The 16,069-nt window shown below is 48.1% G+C and overlaps 1 protein-coding gene across 1 annotated transcript in view; it reads left to right on the top strand.

The window, feature by feature from the left end:
- SKAP1 (src kinase associated phosphoprotein 1) overlaps window positions 1–15,540 on the top strand; it is a 108,329-nt gene extending 92,789 nt beyond the window's left edge. The window contains exons 12-13 of the mRNA XM_053999801.1: window positions 14,520–14,633; window positions 15,259–15,540. Coding sequence (XP_053855776.1) covers window positions 14,520–14,618 — 99 coding nt within the window. The 3' untranslated portion in view covers window positions 14,619–14,633; window positions 15,259–15,540. The remainder of the gene's footprint in view (window positions 1–14,519; window positions 14,634–15,258) is intronic.
- Window positions 15,541–16,069: the final 529 nt, after the last annotated feature.

The raw sequence follows: 16,069 nt of genomic DNA on the forward strand, positions 1-16,069 counted from the left end.
GAATTCCCATTCCAAATTCCCATCCCGAATTCCCATCCCAAATTCCCATCCCGAAATCCCATCCCAAATTCCCATCCCGAATTCCCATCCCGAATTCCCATCCCAAAATCCCATCCCAAATTCCCATCCCGAATTCCCATCCCAAATTCCCATCCCAAATTCCCATCCCGAATTCCCATCCCGAATTCCCATCCCAAATTCCCATCTCTGGAAGCGTTCAAGGCCAGGCTGGACTGGGGTATCGGGAGGGGTCCCTGCCCATGGTGGGACTGGGAATGGGATGGGGTTTGAGCTCCTGCCCACCCACCCATCCCGGAATTCCACAATCCCAACAAAAACCCCGTTCCCATATCCCTGTTCCCGGCCCCGCTCCCTCTTTTCCATCCCAGAGATTCCTCCTCCGGGATAATTCCCGCTTTCGGTGGCTTTAGCTGGATGTGGTGGGCGCCCTAAAACCGGGATCCATCCATTCCTTCCTCCATCCCTGCCCGGGAAAACCGGGATCGGATCATTCCCTCCATCCCTGCCCGGGAAAACCGGGATCGGATCATTCCCTCCATCCCTGCCCAGGAAAACTGGGATCGGATCATTCCCTCTATCCCTGCCCGGGAAAACCGGGATCGAATCATTCCTTCTATCCGTGCCTGCGAAAAACCGGGATCGGATCATTCCCTCCATCCCTGCCCGGGAAAACCGGGATCAGATCATTCCCTCCATCCCTGCCCGGGAAAACCGGGAGAGGGAAGTGGCGGGAGAGAATTCCCGCATCCCACACGGCAGCCGAAGGCGCGGGGTGACACCTAGTGGCATTTTCCATGGATTTGGGGACGGGGACCAGCCCTGACCTCCCCCCGGCTCCGTCCCCGGAGGCGGCGCGGGATGAGCTCGGTCCGGGCTCAGCTGCGCTCGGATCCCGGGAATGATCCCTCTGGGAACGGCGGGGAGCGCCGCGATGGCGGCAGCTGGAAGGCAGCGGTCACCCCTCGGTCACCCCCCAGTCACCCCTCGGTCACCCCACGGCCACCCCACGGTCACCCCGCGGTCACCCCTTGGCCACCCACCGGTCACCCTCCGGTCACCCCCTGGTCACCCCTGGTCACCCCTGGTCATCCCTCGGTCACCCCCGGTTATCCCCAGTCACCCCTGGTCACCCCTGGTCACTCCTGGTCACCCCTGGTCACCCCTGGTCACCCCCCGGTCACCCCTGGTCACCCCTGGTCACCCCTGGTCACCCCTCGGTCACTCCCGGTTATCCCCGGTCACCCCCGGTTATCCCCGGTCACCCCTCGATCAAGCCCCGGTCACCTCCGGTCACACCCCGAGGGGTGATCACCCTTCGGTCACCCCCGGTTATCCCCGGTCACCCCTCGGTCACCTCAGTCACCTCCGGTCACTCCTGGTCACCGCTGGTCACCCCTGGTCACCTCCGGTCACTCCTGGTCACCTCTGGTCACTCCTGGTCACTGCTGGTCACCCCTGGTCACCGCTGGTCACCCCTGGTCACCTCTGGTCACTCCTGGTCACCGCTGGTCACCCCTGGTCACCGCTGGTCACCCCTGGTTACCTCTGGTCACTCCTGGTCACCGCCGGTGATCCCCAGTCACCGCTGGTCACCCCTGGTCACCCCGGTCACCTCGGTTACCTCTGGTCACTCCCAGCCAGCCCTGGTCACCCCAGGTCACTCCTGGTCACCCGTGGTCATCCCTTGGTCACCCCTGGTCACCCCTCAATCACTCTCTGGTCACCCCTTGGTCACCCCGGTCACCTCTGGTCACTCTCAGTCACCCCCAGCCACCCCTTGATCACCCCCCCGGTCACTCCTGGTCACTCCTGGTCACTCCTGGTCACCCCTGGTCATCCCTGGTCACCTCTGGTCATCCCTGGTCACTCCTGGTCACTCCTGGTCACTCCCGGTCATCCCTGGTCACCTCTGGTCACTCCTGGTCACCTCTGGTCACTCCTGGTCACTCCTGGTCACTCCCAGTCATCCCTGGTCACCTCTGGTCACTCCTGGTCACCTCTGGTCACTCCCGGTCATCCCTGGTCACCCCCTGGTCACCCCTGGTCACCCCTGGTCACTCCTGGTCACTCCTGGTCATCCCTGGTCACCCCTCGATCACCCCCTGGTCACCCCCTGGTCACTCCTGGTCATTCCCTGGTCACTTCTGGTCACTCCTGGTCACTCCCGGCCATCTCTGGTCACTCCCCGGGACAGGGGCAGGGGCAGGGACGAGGCTGATCCCAAACCGCCCAATCCTCAGGGATTCACCTGCGCGTCCCCGGATCTGCATCCCAAAATTTCCTCATCCCCAGGAATGAATCCTGGGAGCTCCTGATCCTGAATCCCAAAATTTCCTCATCCCCAGGAATGAATCCTGGGAGCTCCTGATCCCGAATCCCAAATCTTCCCTCATCCATCCTCACCTGCACATTCCTGGTGCTCCATCCCAAATTTTGGTGTTTCTTCCCAGATTTTGGTGCTCCATTCCAAATTCTGGTGCTCCATCCCAAATCCCGGATGCTCCATCCCAAATTTTGCTGCTCCATCCCAAATTTTGGTGCTCCATCCCAAATCCCGGATGCTCCATCCCAAATCCAAGATGCTCCATCCCAAATCCAAGATGCTCCATCCCAAATCCCAGATGCTCCATCCCATATTTTGATGCTCCATCCCAAATTTTGATGCTCCATCCAAATCCCAGATGTTCCATCCCAAATTTTGATGCTGCATCCCAAATCCCGGATGCTCCATCCCAAATTTTGCTGCTCCATCCCAGATTTCGCCCCTCCGCAGGGATTTCACCCGCCCATTCCCGGGATAACCCCTGGGAAAAGCCGGAATTCCGTCCCACTCCCGGAATTCCGGGATCGGCTCCGTCCCTTCCTCACCCCGCGAATCCCGGGAGGCCCTCGGGGCCGGAATTCCCAGGAATTTGGGGAAATTCCCACATTTCCCTGGGAATTCATCCCTGGGAATTTCCCGGGATGAGCCTCGAGTGGGCAAATGAATTCACTTAATAAATGCAATGAACTCAATTAATTAATTAATGGAATAAAATAATTCGTTAATAAGCAGGGACATGAATCTATTCTAAATTAATTCTAAAATGTGAAATAATAAATTAATTAATAAACGGTTATTAATAGTTAATAAATAATCGTTAATTAAGTTTAAAGTAATAATAAATAGAGGATATAAATTAATTATAAATTAATAAATAAGCAGGTAAATTCCTGTTAATCAATTAATAAATAATCATGTAAACTAATGTTAATTAATTAGTAAGTAAACAGGGAAATAAATAAATTATAAATTAAGGTAAACAAAGAGGTAAATTAACGTTAATCAATTAATAAATAATCGGGTAAACTGATGTTCATTAATTAATAAAACAGGGAAATAAATCGATTATTAATTAATAAATGAACAGGTAAACAAACAGGTAAATTAATGTTAACTAATGAATAAACAGATATTTAAATACGTTATAAATTAATAAATGAACAGGTAAAAACCAGATAAATTAATGTTAACTAATTAATAAACAGATATTTAAATACGTTATAAATTAATAAATGAACAGGTAAAAAACAGGTAAATTAACGTTAATCAATTAATAAATAATCGGGTAAACTGATGTTAATTAATTAATAAAACAGGGAAATAAATCGATTATTAATTAATAAATGAACAGGTAAAAAACAGGTAAATTAATGTTAACTAATGAATAAACAGATATTTAAATATGTTTTAAATTAATAAATGAACAGGTAAAAAACAGATAAATAAATGTGAATTGATTCATTATCAATTAGTAAATAAACAGGTAAATTAACTCATCAATTAATCATTAATTCATTGTCAATTACTAAATAAAGGTGGAAACAAAGAGGCGAATAAATGAGAATTAATTCATCATTAATTACTAAATAAACAGGTAAATAAACGGGTGCATGAAGTCCTTAATTAATTATTCATTATAAATTAATAAACGAACATGTAAACGAAGAGGTAAAGAAATTGTAATTAATTTATTGTAAATTAGTGAGCAAACATGTAAACAAAGAGGTAAATTCGTGTTAATTAATAATAAATAATAAAAATAATAATATGAATAATAAACAATCAGGAAATTGTAAATAATAAATAATAATAAATAATAATAAATAATAATAAATAATAATAAATAATAATAATTAATAATATAAATAATAATAAAAATAATATAAATAATAATAAATAATAATAAATAATAAATAATAAATAATAAATAATAATATAAATAATAAATAATAATAAATAATAATTAATAATAATTAATAATGAATAATAATATAGATAATAATAAATGATAATAAATAATAATATAAATAATAAATAATCAGGAAATTGCAAATAATAAATAATACTAAATAGGGAATGGTGAATAATAAATAATAGAAAATAAATAGGATCTAATAAATAAAAATAAAAAATAATTAATAGCAAATGGCAAATAAAAAGAATAATAAATAGGAAATGGCAAATACCAAATACTATCTAATAAATAAAATTAAAATGAATAAAACTGCAATTAAAATAACAACAAATAGCGATTTAAAAGAATAAATGGCAGAATTAATAAATAAAGGGGAAGTAAACACATTTATTCATTTCAATTAAATTAAATTAAATTAAATTAAATTAAATTAAATTAAATTAAGTTAAATGAATTGAATTCAATGGATTACCCCGCATTAAATCTGGGATTTTTTTCCCGGGATTTGTTCCGGGGCCGGGCAGAAATTCGGGGTTGGGGAGCGGGGGCAGAGATTTTCTCTTTCCTTCCTGCTTGAATTTCGGATTTTCCATTTCTTCCTCCCTGTCTTGTACTTCAGAATTCCTCGTTTCTGTTGTCAAATTGACATTTTTAATTTTTTCTATTTATCATTTTTTCTATTCTGATTTTTAATTTCAATTTTTTTTTTACTTTTTAGATTTTAATTCCTAATTTTTATATTTATATTTTTATATTTTTATTCTTATTTTTATTTTTTAATTTTTTAATTTTTACATTCTGATTTTTAATTTCTTTTTTTTTTAATTTTTAGATTTTAATTCCTAATTTTTATATTTATATTTTTATATTTTTATTCTTATTTTTATTTTCTTAATTTTTAATTTTTAATTTTTAATTTTTAATTTTTTAATTTTTTAATTTTTTATTTTTAATTTTTTAATTTTTAATTTTTAATTTTTTATATTTTTTAATTTTTAATTTTTTAATTTTTAATTTTTGATTTTTATATTTTTAATTTTTAATTTTTAATTTTTTAATTTTTAATTTTTAATTTTTATATTTTTAATTTTTTAATTTTTAATTTTTATATTTTATATTTTATATTTTATATTCTATACTTTTGTATTTTAACTTTTGCATCCTACATTTGACACTTTAAATGTTGCATTTTATATCATTTTTCTATTTTTTTTTACATTTTACATTTTAATTTTTATATTTCTCATTTGATTTTTTTATATTTTACATTTCAGAGCTTCTACTTTATTTTTTGCATTTTTCTAATTTACATTTTCTTACATCTTTGCACTTTTCACCTTACAATTGATATTTCAGCCTTTACATTTAATTTTTTACATTTTCTCTTTGATTTTTTTTTTTACATTTTGCCTTTTATGTTTTCTATTTTTTACTTCAAGGTTTTTATTTTTATATTTTACATCTTACAGTGCAATTTTTTCCACTTCTTGTTTGATTTTTTTATATTTTAGAATTTATGTTTTGTGTTTTATATTCTGCCCCCAATTCCATCCTCCCGCACCCACCCCGCCGGCAGATTCGGGAATTTTGGAAATTCCATGGAAAAGCACGGGAAAAGCAGAGAAACTGGGGGGGAAAAACAATCCCAAAACATCCCAGAAATCCCCAAAAAATCCCAGAAATCCCAAAAAACCCAGAAATCCCAAAACATCCCAGAAATACAAAAAAAACCCAGAAATCCCAAAAAACCCAGAAATCCAAAACATCCCAGAAATCCCAAAAAAACCCAGAAATCCCCCCCCAAAAAAAAAAAAACCAAAAATCCCAAAACATCCCCGAAATCCCAAAACATCCCAGAAATCCCAAAAAACCCTGAAATCCCAAAAAACCCCAAAATCCCAAAACATCCCAGAAATCCCAAGAAATCCCAGAAATCCCAAAACATCCCAGAAATCCCCAAAAAAACCAAAATCCCAAAAAAAACCCAAAATCCCAAAACATCCCAGAAATCCCCAAAAAAACCAAAATCCCAAAAAAACCCCAAAATCCCAAAACATCCCAGAAATCCCCAAAAAAACCAAAATCCCAAAAAAACCCCAAAATCCCAAAACATCCCAGAAATCCCAAAAAAACCCGAAATCCCAAAAAATCCCCGAAATCCAAAAAAAATCCCCGAAATCCCAAAACATCCCAGAAATCCCAAACAAATCCCCGAAATCCCCGGGCTCCTTTTCCCGGAGCTGACCCCAAATCCCGGCGGGAATTCTGCAGATTCCGGAGATTCCCGGGCTCTGTTCCCTCCGGAATCCGCGGAATTCCCGATCCCAAACAAATCCCGAGTTTAAAACGATCCCAAAAAAAAAAAGAAACAAAACCAAAAAATCATCCGGGCTGGGGGAGCCTGGATTTGGGGGAAAATGGGAATTTCCCAGCTCCAAATCCCGCTGGCTCCGGCCTTCATTCCCGGTTTTTTCAAAATCCTTTTTCCAAGCTGTAAATGAAGGAAAATCCCGGTTTTCTGGAAGGGGAGAAGGGAATTTGGGATCCCTAAAAAAGGCTGGAATTCCGGGAATTGTCCCCAAGAAATGGGGATTTAATGAAAACCCCGGGAATCCAATCCCAGTAATCCCAGTTTGGGATCAGAGTTGGGAATCCAATCCCAGTAATCCCAGTTTGGGATCAGAGTTGGGAATCCAATCCCAGTAAATCCCAGTTTGGGATCAGAGTGGGGAACACATTCCCAGTAACTCCCAGTTCCAGATCCGAGAGAAAAACCCAATCCCAGTAATCCCAGTTTGGGATCAGAGTTGGGAATCCAATCCCAGTAATCCCAGTTTGGGATCAGACCTGGGAATCCAATCCCAGTAATCCCAGTTTGGGATCAGACCTGGGAATCCAATCCCAGTAATCCCAGTTTGGGATCAGACCTGGGAATCCAATCCCAGTAACTCCCAGTTTGGGATCAGAGTGGGAAACCCAATCCCAGTAATCCCAGTTTGGGATCAGAGTTGGGAATCCAATCCCAGTAATCCCAGTTTGGGATCAGACCTGGGAATCCAATCCCAGTAATCCCAGTTTGGGATCAGAGTTGGGAATCCAATCCCAGTAATCCCAGTTTGGGATGGAGAGGAAAACCCGATCCCAGTAATCCCAGTTTGGGATCAGAGTTGGGAATCCAATCCCAGTAATCCCAGTTTGGGATCAGAGTTGGGAATCCAATCCCAGTAATCCCAGTTTGGGATCAGAGTTGGGAATCCAATCCCAGTAATCCCAGTTTGGGATCAGACCTGGGAATCCAATCCCAGTAATCCCAGTTTGGGATCAGAGTGGGGAACACATTCCCAGTAACTCCCAGTTCCAGATCCGAGAGAAAAACCCAATCCCAGTAATCCCAGTTTGGGATCAGAGTGGGAAACCCAATCCCAGTAACTCCCAGTTCCAGAGCCCAGTGGGGAGCACATTCCCAGTTCCCCCTATCCCAGTTCCCCCTATCCCAGTTCTCCCAGTTCTCCCAGTTCTCCCAGTTCTCCCAGTTCTCCCAGTTCCCTCCATCCCAGTTCTCCCATCCCAGTTCTCCCATCCCAGTTCTCCCAGTTCTCCCAGTTCCCCCCATCCCAGTTCCCCCCATCCCAGTTCTCCCTTCCCAGTTCTCCCATCCCAGTTCCCCCATCCCAGTTCTCCCATCCCAGTTCTCCCAGTTCTCCCAGTTCTCCCATCCCAGTTCCCCCCATCCCAGTTCCCCCCATCCCAGTTCTCCCAGTTCCCCCTGTCCCAGTCCAGGCCCCTCTCCCAGTTCCCCCCCCACGGGTTCCCCCACCAGGGGTCCCTCCCCCTTTCCCCACATCCCCAAAATTCCCAATCCCGAGGGGAAAATTCCCAAATTCCCAACCTGAGGGGAAAATTCCCAAATTCCCAATCCCGGGGGATTTGGGATCACCAAATCACCGGGATCAGGAATCCTGCTGGAAGGAGCACGCGGCGCTTTGGGGAAAACCCCAAAATTCCCAATCCCGGGGGATTTGGGATCACCAAAACATCGGGATCAGGAATCCTGCTGGAGAAGGAAGCGGTTGGGATTGGGATTGGGATTGGGATTGGGATTGGGATTGGGTTGAAAATCCGGGAAGGCAAGGGCCGGTTCTGCCAATTCCCTATAAAGTTGTGACGCGTCCGTGTCCGGTTCCCAATCCCTGTCCCTGCGCTGCCCCCAAATCCCCTTTCCCTGCCCCAAATCCAGGGAATCCCCGGGAATAACCGCAGGGAATTCTGGAGGGGGAAGCGGCCCCGGGGTTTTGTCTGGAAAGCGATTTTTGATGGGATTTTTGATGGGATTTTTGATGGGATTTTTGATGGGATTTTTAATGGGATTTTTGATGGGATTTTTAAATGGAAATTTGATCGGATTTTTTTTTTTTAATGGGATTTTTAATCTGATTTTTAAATCGGATTTTGGATCTGATTTTTGATCCGATTTTTGATGGGATTTTTGATCCGATTTTATCCCGGAACCGGCACTCGCTGCTCCCAAATCCGCAGCCCGCTCCCTTCTCGGGGATTTGGGATTTGGGGTTCGGGATGGATGGATGGAATTATCCCGAACCCTCCCCGCAGCTCCGAGCTCCCCCGGCCGCTCCTCTCCATCAGGCGCGGCGTTAAAGCCGAAAATCATCGGCCTCAGAGCAAATTTGGGAACCGGAGCGCGCGATAAACCAAATCAAAATCACTCCCCGCTTTTTTATTTCATTTCATTTCATTTTTTTCCCCTTTTTTTTTTTTTTTTTTTTTTCCCGCTGGGATAGGCGGGAAAGGTTCATTTTTTATTTTTTTTTTTTTTTTTCCCCTCTCTCTCCCTCACAACTCTGCCATTGAACTCGAGCCGGGAAGTTGTTTTTTTTTTTTTTTTTCCCCCGTGAAAAACGGCCAATTTTGGTGTTGTTCTCCCCGCTCGGCAGCGGCGTTATTAAAATGCTAATTTAAGAGTGGAAGGGGAAAAAAAAAAAAAAAAAAGGAAAAAAAAAAAAAAAAAAAAGAACAACAACAAAAAAAAAAACGAGCTAAATATCTGGCGGTGCCGCAGCCTAATTGCAGCCCATAATGAGCTCTGGAAATGCGAGTGCCCCCGACACACGGAGAGCATCAACAGCCGCCGACACCTCATTAGCGCCCGCCTTCATTAATTCTGCCGGCCCCGCGCTGACCCCGCCGGGGGCCGCGGGGCGCAGGTGGAGCCGCCCGAGCGGCCCCCGGGGAAGCGGCGGCGGGGCCCGCTCCGGTTGCCGCGGCAACGCGGGGGATGCGGCAGAGCCCGGGCGCGTCCTCGGGGCTCCCCGAGCTGCGCTGCAGAGCCCCGAGTTCAGCGCCGCCACTGCCGGGGATGTCAAAGCCCCCCCCGGTTCTGGTGTTTCACCCCGATTCCGGAACGTTCCCCCCCCGATTCCAGCACGTTCCCCTCGATTTGTGCACGTTTCCCCCCAATTCCGGCACGTTCCCCCCGATTTGTGCATGTTTCCCCCCAATTTTCGGCACGTTCCCCCCAATTTGTGCATGTTTCCCCCCAATTTTCGGCACGTTCCCCCCAATTTCCGGCACGTTCCCCCCAATTTCTGCACGTTTCCCCCCAATTTTCGGCACGTTCCCCCCGATTTGTGCATGTTTCCCCCCAATTTTCGGCACGTTCCCCCCAATTTCCGGCACGTTCCCCCCAATTTCTGCACGTTTCCCCCCAATTTTCGGCACGTTCCCCCCAATTTCTGCACGTTTCCCCCTCAATTCTGGCACATTTCACCCCGATTCCGGCACGTTCCCCCCCAATTTCCGCATGTTTCCCCCCAATTTCCGCCACGTTCCCCCCAATTTCTGCACGTTTCCGCCCAATTTCTGCACGTTTCCCCCTCAATTCTGGCACATTTCACCCCGATTCCGGCACGTTGCCCCCCAATTTCTGCATGTTTCCCCCCAATTTCTGCACGTTCCCCCCGATTTGTGCATGTTTCCCCCCAATTCCGTCACGTTCCCCCCAATTTGTGCATGTTTCCCCCCAGTTTCCGCACGTTCCCCCCAATTTCTGCACGTTCCCCCCTAAATTCTGGCACATTTCACCCCGATTCCGGCACGTTCCCCCCAATTTCTGCATGTTTCCCCCCAATTTCTGCATGTTTCCGCCCAATTTCTGCAGGTTCCCCCCCGATTTGTGCATGTTTCCCCCCAATTTCTGCACGTTCCCCCGATTTCTGCACGTTTCACCCCCAATTTCTGCACATTTCCCCCCGATTTCTGCATGTTTCACCCCAAATTCCGGCACATTTCACCCCGATTCTGGCATGTTTCCCCCCAATTTCTGCATCCCTAAAACTCCAAATCCCATGGATCCTGCATATCCCCCCAATCCCTGCTCATCCCTGCACCCCCAAACCCTCCCTGCACCCCCGGATCCTCCCTGCACCCCAAAAATTCCTGAATCCCGAGCGTCCCCCAATCCCTGCAACCCCTGAACCTCCAAATCCGACATTTCCTGCACCCCCAAACCCTCCCTGCACCCCAAAAATTCCTGAATCCCGAGCATCCCCCAATCCCTGCAACCCCTGAACCTCCAAATCCGACATTTCCTGCACCCCCGGATCCTCCTGGACCCCAAAAATTCCTGAATCCCGAGCATCCCCCAATCCCTGCAACCCCTGAACCTCCAAATCCGACATTTCCTGCACCCCCAAACCCTCCCTGCACCCCAAAAATTCCTGAATCCCGAGCATCCCCCAATCCCTGCAACCCCTGAACCTCCAAATCCGACATTTCCTGCACCCCCAAACCCTCCCTGCACCCCAAAAATTCCTGAATCCCGAGCATCCCCCAATCCCTGCAACCCCTGAACCTCCAAATCCGACATTTCCTGCACCCCCGGATCCTCCCTGCACCCCAAAAATTCCTGAATCCCGAGCATCCCCCAATCCCTGCAACCCCTGAACCTCCAAATCCGACATTTCCTGCACCCCCAAACCCTCCCAGCAACTTTCCCGCAGATTTCTTTATTTCGATTTTTTTTTTTTTCCGCGCGCCTCCTTCTCTCCCCCCCAGCCCCCCTCAATCCCGGCGGCTCAGGACCCCAAATCCCTGGGAATTCCTCCCAAAGCCCACCCCGTGCCCTCCCCCTGCCCTCCCCGTGCCCCCCGTTCCGCCGTGCACTCCAGATGAACCGGCGCGGTGGCGGCAATGGCCCTTGAAGCGCGCCGGGGAGGTGATTTAGGAGAATATTAAAGGCGATGCGGAGCTTCGGCGGCGCCTCTCTCGGGGCGAGCGGCAGCAACGCGCGGCACAGATGGGCCCGGCAGATGAAACATTTCCCCCGCATCGTCCCCCAGCCGCGCTCGCCGCCTCGGGCTCGGCGCCGCGCTCAGCCGTGGAATAAAGATCAACCCCGCGCTCCCGAGGCCTTGGCCCGGGATCCAGGGGTGGAGTCCGGACCCCGGTGTCACCCCGGTGTCACCCCGGTGTCACCCCGCTGTCACCCCCGCTGTCACCCCGGTGTCACCCCGCTGTCACCCCCGCTGTCACCCCGGGGTCCCTCGGGCAGGGTGGGGCGGTGGCGGGGCTGTGGTTGGGTGTTTTTGTGGGGAATCGTCGACTGGATAAGTCTTGGATCTCTGGGACGTGTGGATTCGGATGGGTTGGGATGGGATGAGGAGACACCAACGGGATGGGACAGATCCCGGTGGGGTGGGACAAGGGGATCCTGGTGGGATGGGACATGGAGACCCCATTTGGGATGGGACATGGAGACCCCAACAGGATGGGACATGGAGACCCCATTTGGGATGGGACAGATCCCGGTGGGGTGGGACAAGTGGATCCTGGTGGGATGGGACATGGAGACCACAAAGGGATTGGACAGATCCTGTTGGGATGGGACATGGAGACCCCAACAGGATGGGACTGATCCTGTTGGGATGGGATGGATCCTGCTGGGATGGGACATGGCTACCCCAACGGGATGGGACAGATCCCAGTGGGGTGGGACAAGCGGATCCTGGTGGGATGGGACACGGAGACCCCATTTGGGATGGGACATGGAGACCCCAACAGGATGGGACTGATCCCGGTGGGATGGGACAAGTGGATCCTGGTGGGATGGGACATGGAGACCCCAACGGGATGGGACAGATTTTGGTGGGATGGGACATGAAGATCCTGGTGGGATGGGATTCCCAGTTTGGGGATTCCTGGGATGGGGAGAACAGAGTTGGGGTGATCCCAAATCCAGTTCCCAGCTTCGAAAGGGAATCAGATTCCCAACTCCCTGCTTCCTGCTGATTCCTGGAAACGGGGAGATGGAGTCAGGGTGACCCCAAATCCAATTCCCAGTGACCCCAAATCCATTCCCAGCCTTGAAAAGACGCCAGATTCCCAATTTCCCGACTCCTGCCGATTCCTGGGAATGGGGAGATGGAGTCGGGGTGACCCCAAATCAAATTCCCAGTGACCCCAAATCCATTCCCAGCCTTGAAAAGACGCCACATTCCCAATTTCCCGATTCCTGGGAATGGGGAGGACGCTGCTCCGCTTCCCAGTTGTTCCCAGTGCTCCCAGTGCTCCCAGTGCCCCCCTCACCACCCCCAGGATCCCTTTTCCCACCCATCCTCTCCTTTCCAGCCCTTCCCATAAAATCCCCGAAATCCCCTCCCCGCCCAGCGCGGCAGAGCCCTCATTAAGCCCTAATTAACCAAACTCCAACAAAACCCCTTCCTCCTCCTCCTCCTCCTCCTCCTCCTCCCGCTCCCCAAAACCCCGGAATTCCAGCGGGCCGGGAAGGAGCGGAGCAGAGTTCAGGCAGCTCCGCCGTGCCAGGGCTCGGCGTTAATGATTTAATAAAAATTAGCATAATTAACGAACATCTGCACGAGGCGGCGCGGGGCAATTTGGCAGCGCCAGCCGAGGCGCGAGCGCGGCTGCCGCGGGATTTTAATGCGCTTTTAATTCTTCCGGCGCCGCGCGGGGGGAAAAATTCCAGCTGGGCTGGAGAGAGCTCGGGGCTCTGCCCCGGCCCCGGGATTTAGGGAAAATCCCGGGATTTAGGCCCAGCTTTATCCCCGGATCCGGCAGAGCAGGAATCGGGATTGGTTTAAAATCTGGGGACTGGGGATTGCGGAATGGCCCGGCCTGCGGGGTTTTAGGGATAAATTTGGGTTTCAGGGATAAATTCGGGTTTTAGGGATAAATTTGGGTTTTAGGGATAAATTTGGGTTTTGGGGATTAATTTGGGGTTTTGTCCGTGCTTTTGGATGCTGGAAAATCCCGGGATTTAGCCCCAGGTTTATCCCGAGATTTACCCCGAGATTTAGCACAGAAGGATTCAAATTGGTTTAAAATTGGTTTAAAATTGGAATTGGTTTAAAATCGGGATGGGGGATTGTGGAATGGCGCGGCCTGCGGGGTTTTAGGGATAAATTCGGGTTTTAGGGATAAATTCGGGTTTTAGGGAGAAATTTGGATTTTAGGGATAAATCTGGGGCAACAATAAACATTTTTTCCCTCTCTTGGCCCAAATCCTGACCCAGAGGATTTGGGGTATTTCTGTGGGATTTGGGGTATTTTTGTGGGATTTGGGGTATTTTTGCTGGATTTGGGGTTTTTTTTTGTGGGATTTGGAGTATTTTTTGTAGGATTTGGGGGATTTCTGTGGGATTTGGGGTATTTCTGTGGGATTTGGGGTATTTTTGCTGGATTTGGGTTTTTTTTGTGGGATTTGGAGTATTTTTTGTAGGATTTGGGGTATTTCTGTGGGATTTGGAGTATTTTTTGTAGGATTTGAGGTATTTCTGTGGGATTTGGGGTATTTCTGTGGGATTTGGGGTATTTCTGTGGGATTTGGGGTATTTTTGCTGGATTTGGGTTTTTTTTGTGGGATTTGGAGTATTTTTTGTAGGATTTGGGGTATTTCTGTGGGATTTGGAGTATTTTTTGTAGGATTTGGGGTATTTCTGTGGAATTTGGAGTATTTTTTTGTAGGATTTGGGGTATTTCTGTGGGATTTTGAGTATTTTTGCTGGATTTGGGATATTTCTGTGGGATTTTGAGTATTTTTTGTGGAATTTGGGGTTTGTTGTCAGATTATGGGTATTTTTGTGGGATTCGGGGTATTTTTGGTGGGATTTGGAGTACTTTTTGTAGGATTTGGAGTATTTTTTGTAGGATTTGGGGTATTTCTGTGGGATTTGGGGGATTTCTGAGCCCCAGAGGAAGGGCCTGACCCCAATCCCGGTCCCACAGGAGTACCCCGGGTACGGTTGGTGGGTCGGGGAGCTCGGCCGGGAAATCGGGATCGTCCCGAGGGAATTCCTGGCGCCCGCCTTCGACCTGGAGCAGTGACCGGGACAGGGACAGGTGAGGGGCGCGGGTCAGGTGTGGGATTTGGGGTCTGGGGCGTGGGGTTTGGGGTTTGGGGTCAGGTTTTGGGTTTGGGATTTGAGATTTGGGATGTGGGGTTTGGGATTTGGGGTCATGTTTGGGGGCTGGGGTTTGAGATTTGGGGTTTAGGGTCAGGTTTTGGGTTTGGGATTTGAGATTTGGGATGTGGGGTTTGGGATTTGGGGTCATGTTTGGGGGCTGGGGTTTGGGGTTTGAGATTTGGGGTTTGGGGTCAGGTTTTGGGTTTGGGATTTGAGATTTGGGATGTGGGATTTGGGGTCATGTTTGGGGGCTGGGGTTTGGGGTTTGAGATTTGGGGTTTGGGGTCAGGTTTGGGATTTGGGGTCAGGTTTTGTGTTTGGGCGTTTGGGATGCGGGATTTGGGGTGCGGGGTGTGGGTTTGGAGTTTGGGATTTGGGGTTTGGGCTGCGGGGTTTTGGATTTGGGATTTGGGGTCCTGGATCCATCCCCGGTGTCTGCGGTGTCCTCGTCTCCATCCCCCATTTTCCCTGGAGCAGGCGGGACCGGGAATGGCAGCGCGGGGACAACGCCAGCCCGGCCCGTGGCATTCCCTGGATCCCAAATCCCACAGATCCCACAGATCCCACAGATCCCATGGGATTCATGCAGCGGAGCCACGCACGGAGGACCCAGCGCTGGCACCGAGCAGATTTATCCCAAAAATCCCATTCCATAGGGAAACTGAGGCACGCATCCAGCTTTTCCCAAAAATCCCAAATCCCCTGGAGATCTCCCGCTCTCGTTATCCTGCTTTTGCTGGGCCAATCCCAAATTCCCCGGAGATCCCAGATCCAGGTGTTCCCTATCCCAGATCCAGATGTTCCCTATCCCAGATCCAGATGTTGTCCTTCAATAAATCCCTTTTCCCTCTCCAAGTTTGGCTGCTCTGGGAATGGTTGGGAATGGTCAGAAAAAATTGGGAATGTTTGGGAATGACCAGGAATGGTTGGGAATGGCTGGGAATGATCGGGAATGATTTGGAATGACCGGAAATGGCTGGGAATGGTCGGGAATGGTTGGGAATGATTGGAAATGGCTGGGAATGGCCAGAAATGATCGGGAATGATCGAGAATGGTCGGGAATGGTTGGGAATGATCAGGAATGGTCAGGAATGGTTGGGAATGGTTGGAAATGGTCGGGAATGATCTGGAATGGCAGGGAATGATTTGGAATGATCAGGAATGGTCGGGAATGATCTGCAATGATCTGGAATGGCCAGGAATGGTCGGGAATGGTCGGGAATGGTTGGAAATGGTTGGAAATGGTCAGGAATTATCTGGAATGGCCAGGAATGGCCGGGAATGATCAGGAATGGTCAGGAATGATAGGGAATGATCAGGAATGGTCAGGAATGGTCGGGAATGGTCGGGAATGGTTGGAAATGGTCGGG

This window comes from Vidua macroura, chromosome 27 (assembly GCF_024509145.1).
Source record: "Vidua macroura isolate BioBank_ID:100142 chromosome 27, ASM2450914v1, whole genome shotgun sequence".
NCBI classification, from domain to species: Eukaryota; Metazoa; Chordata; class Aves; order Passeriformes; family Viduidae; genus Vidua; species Vidua macroura.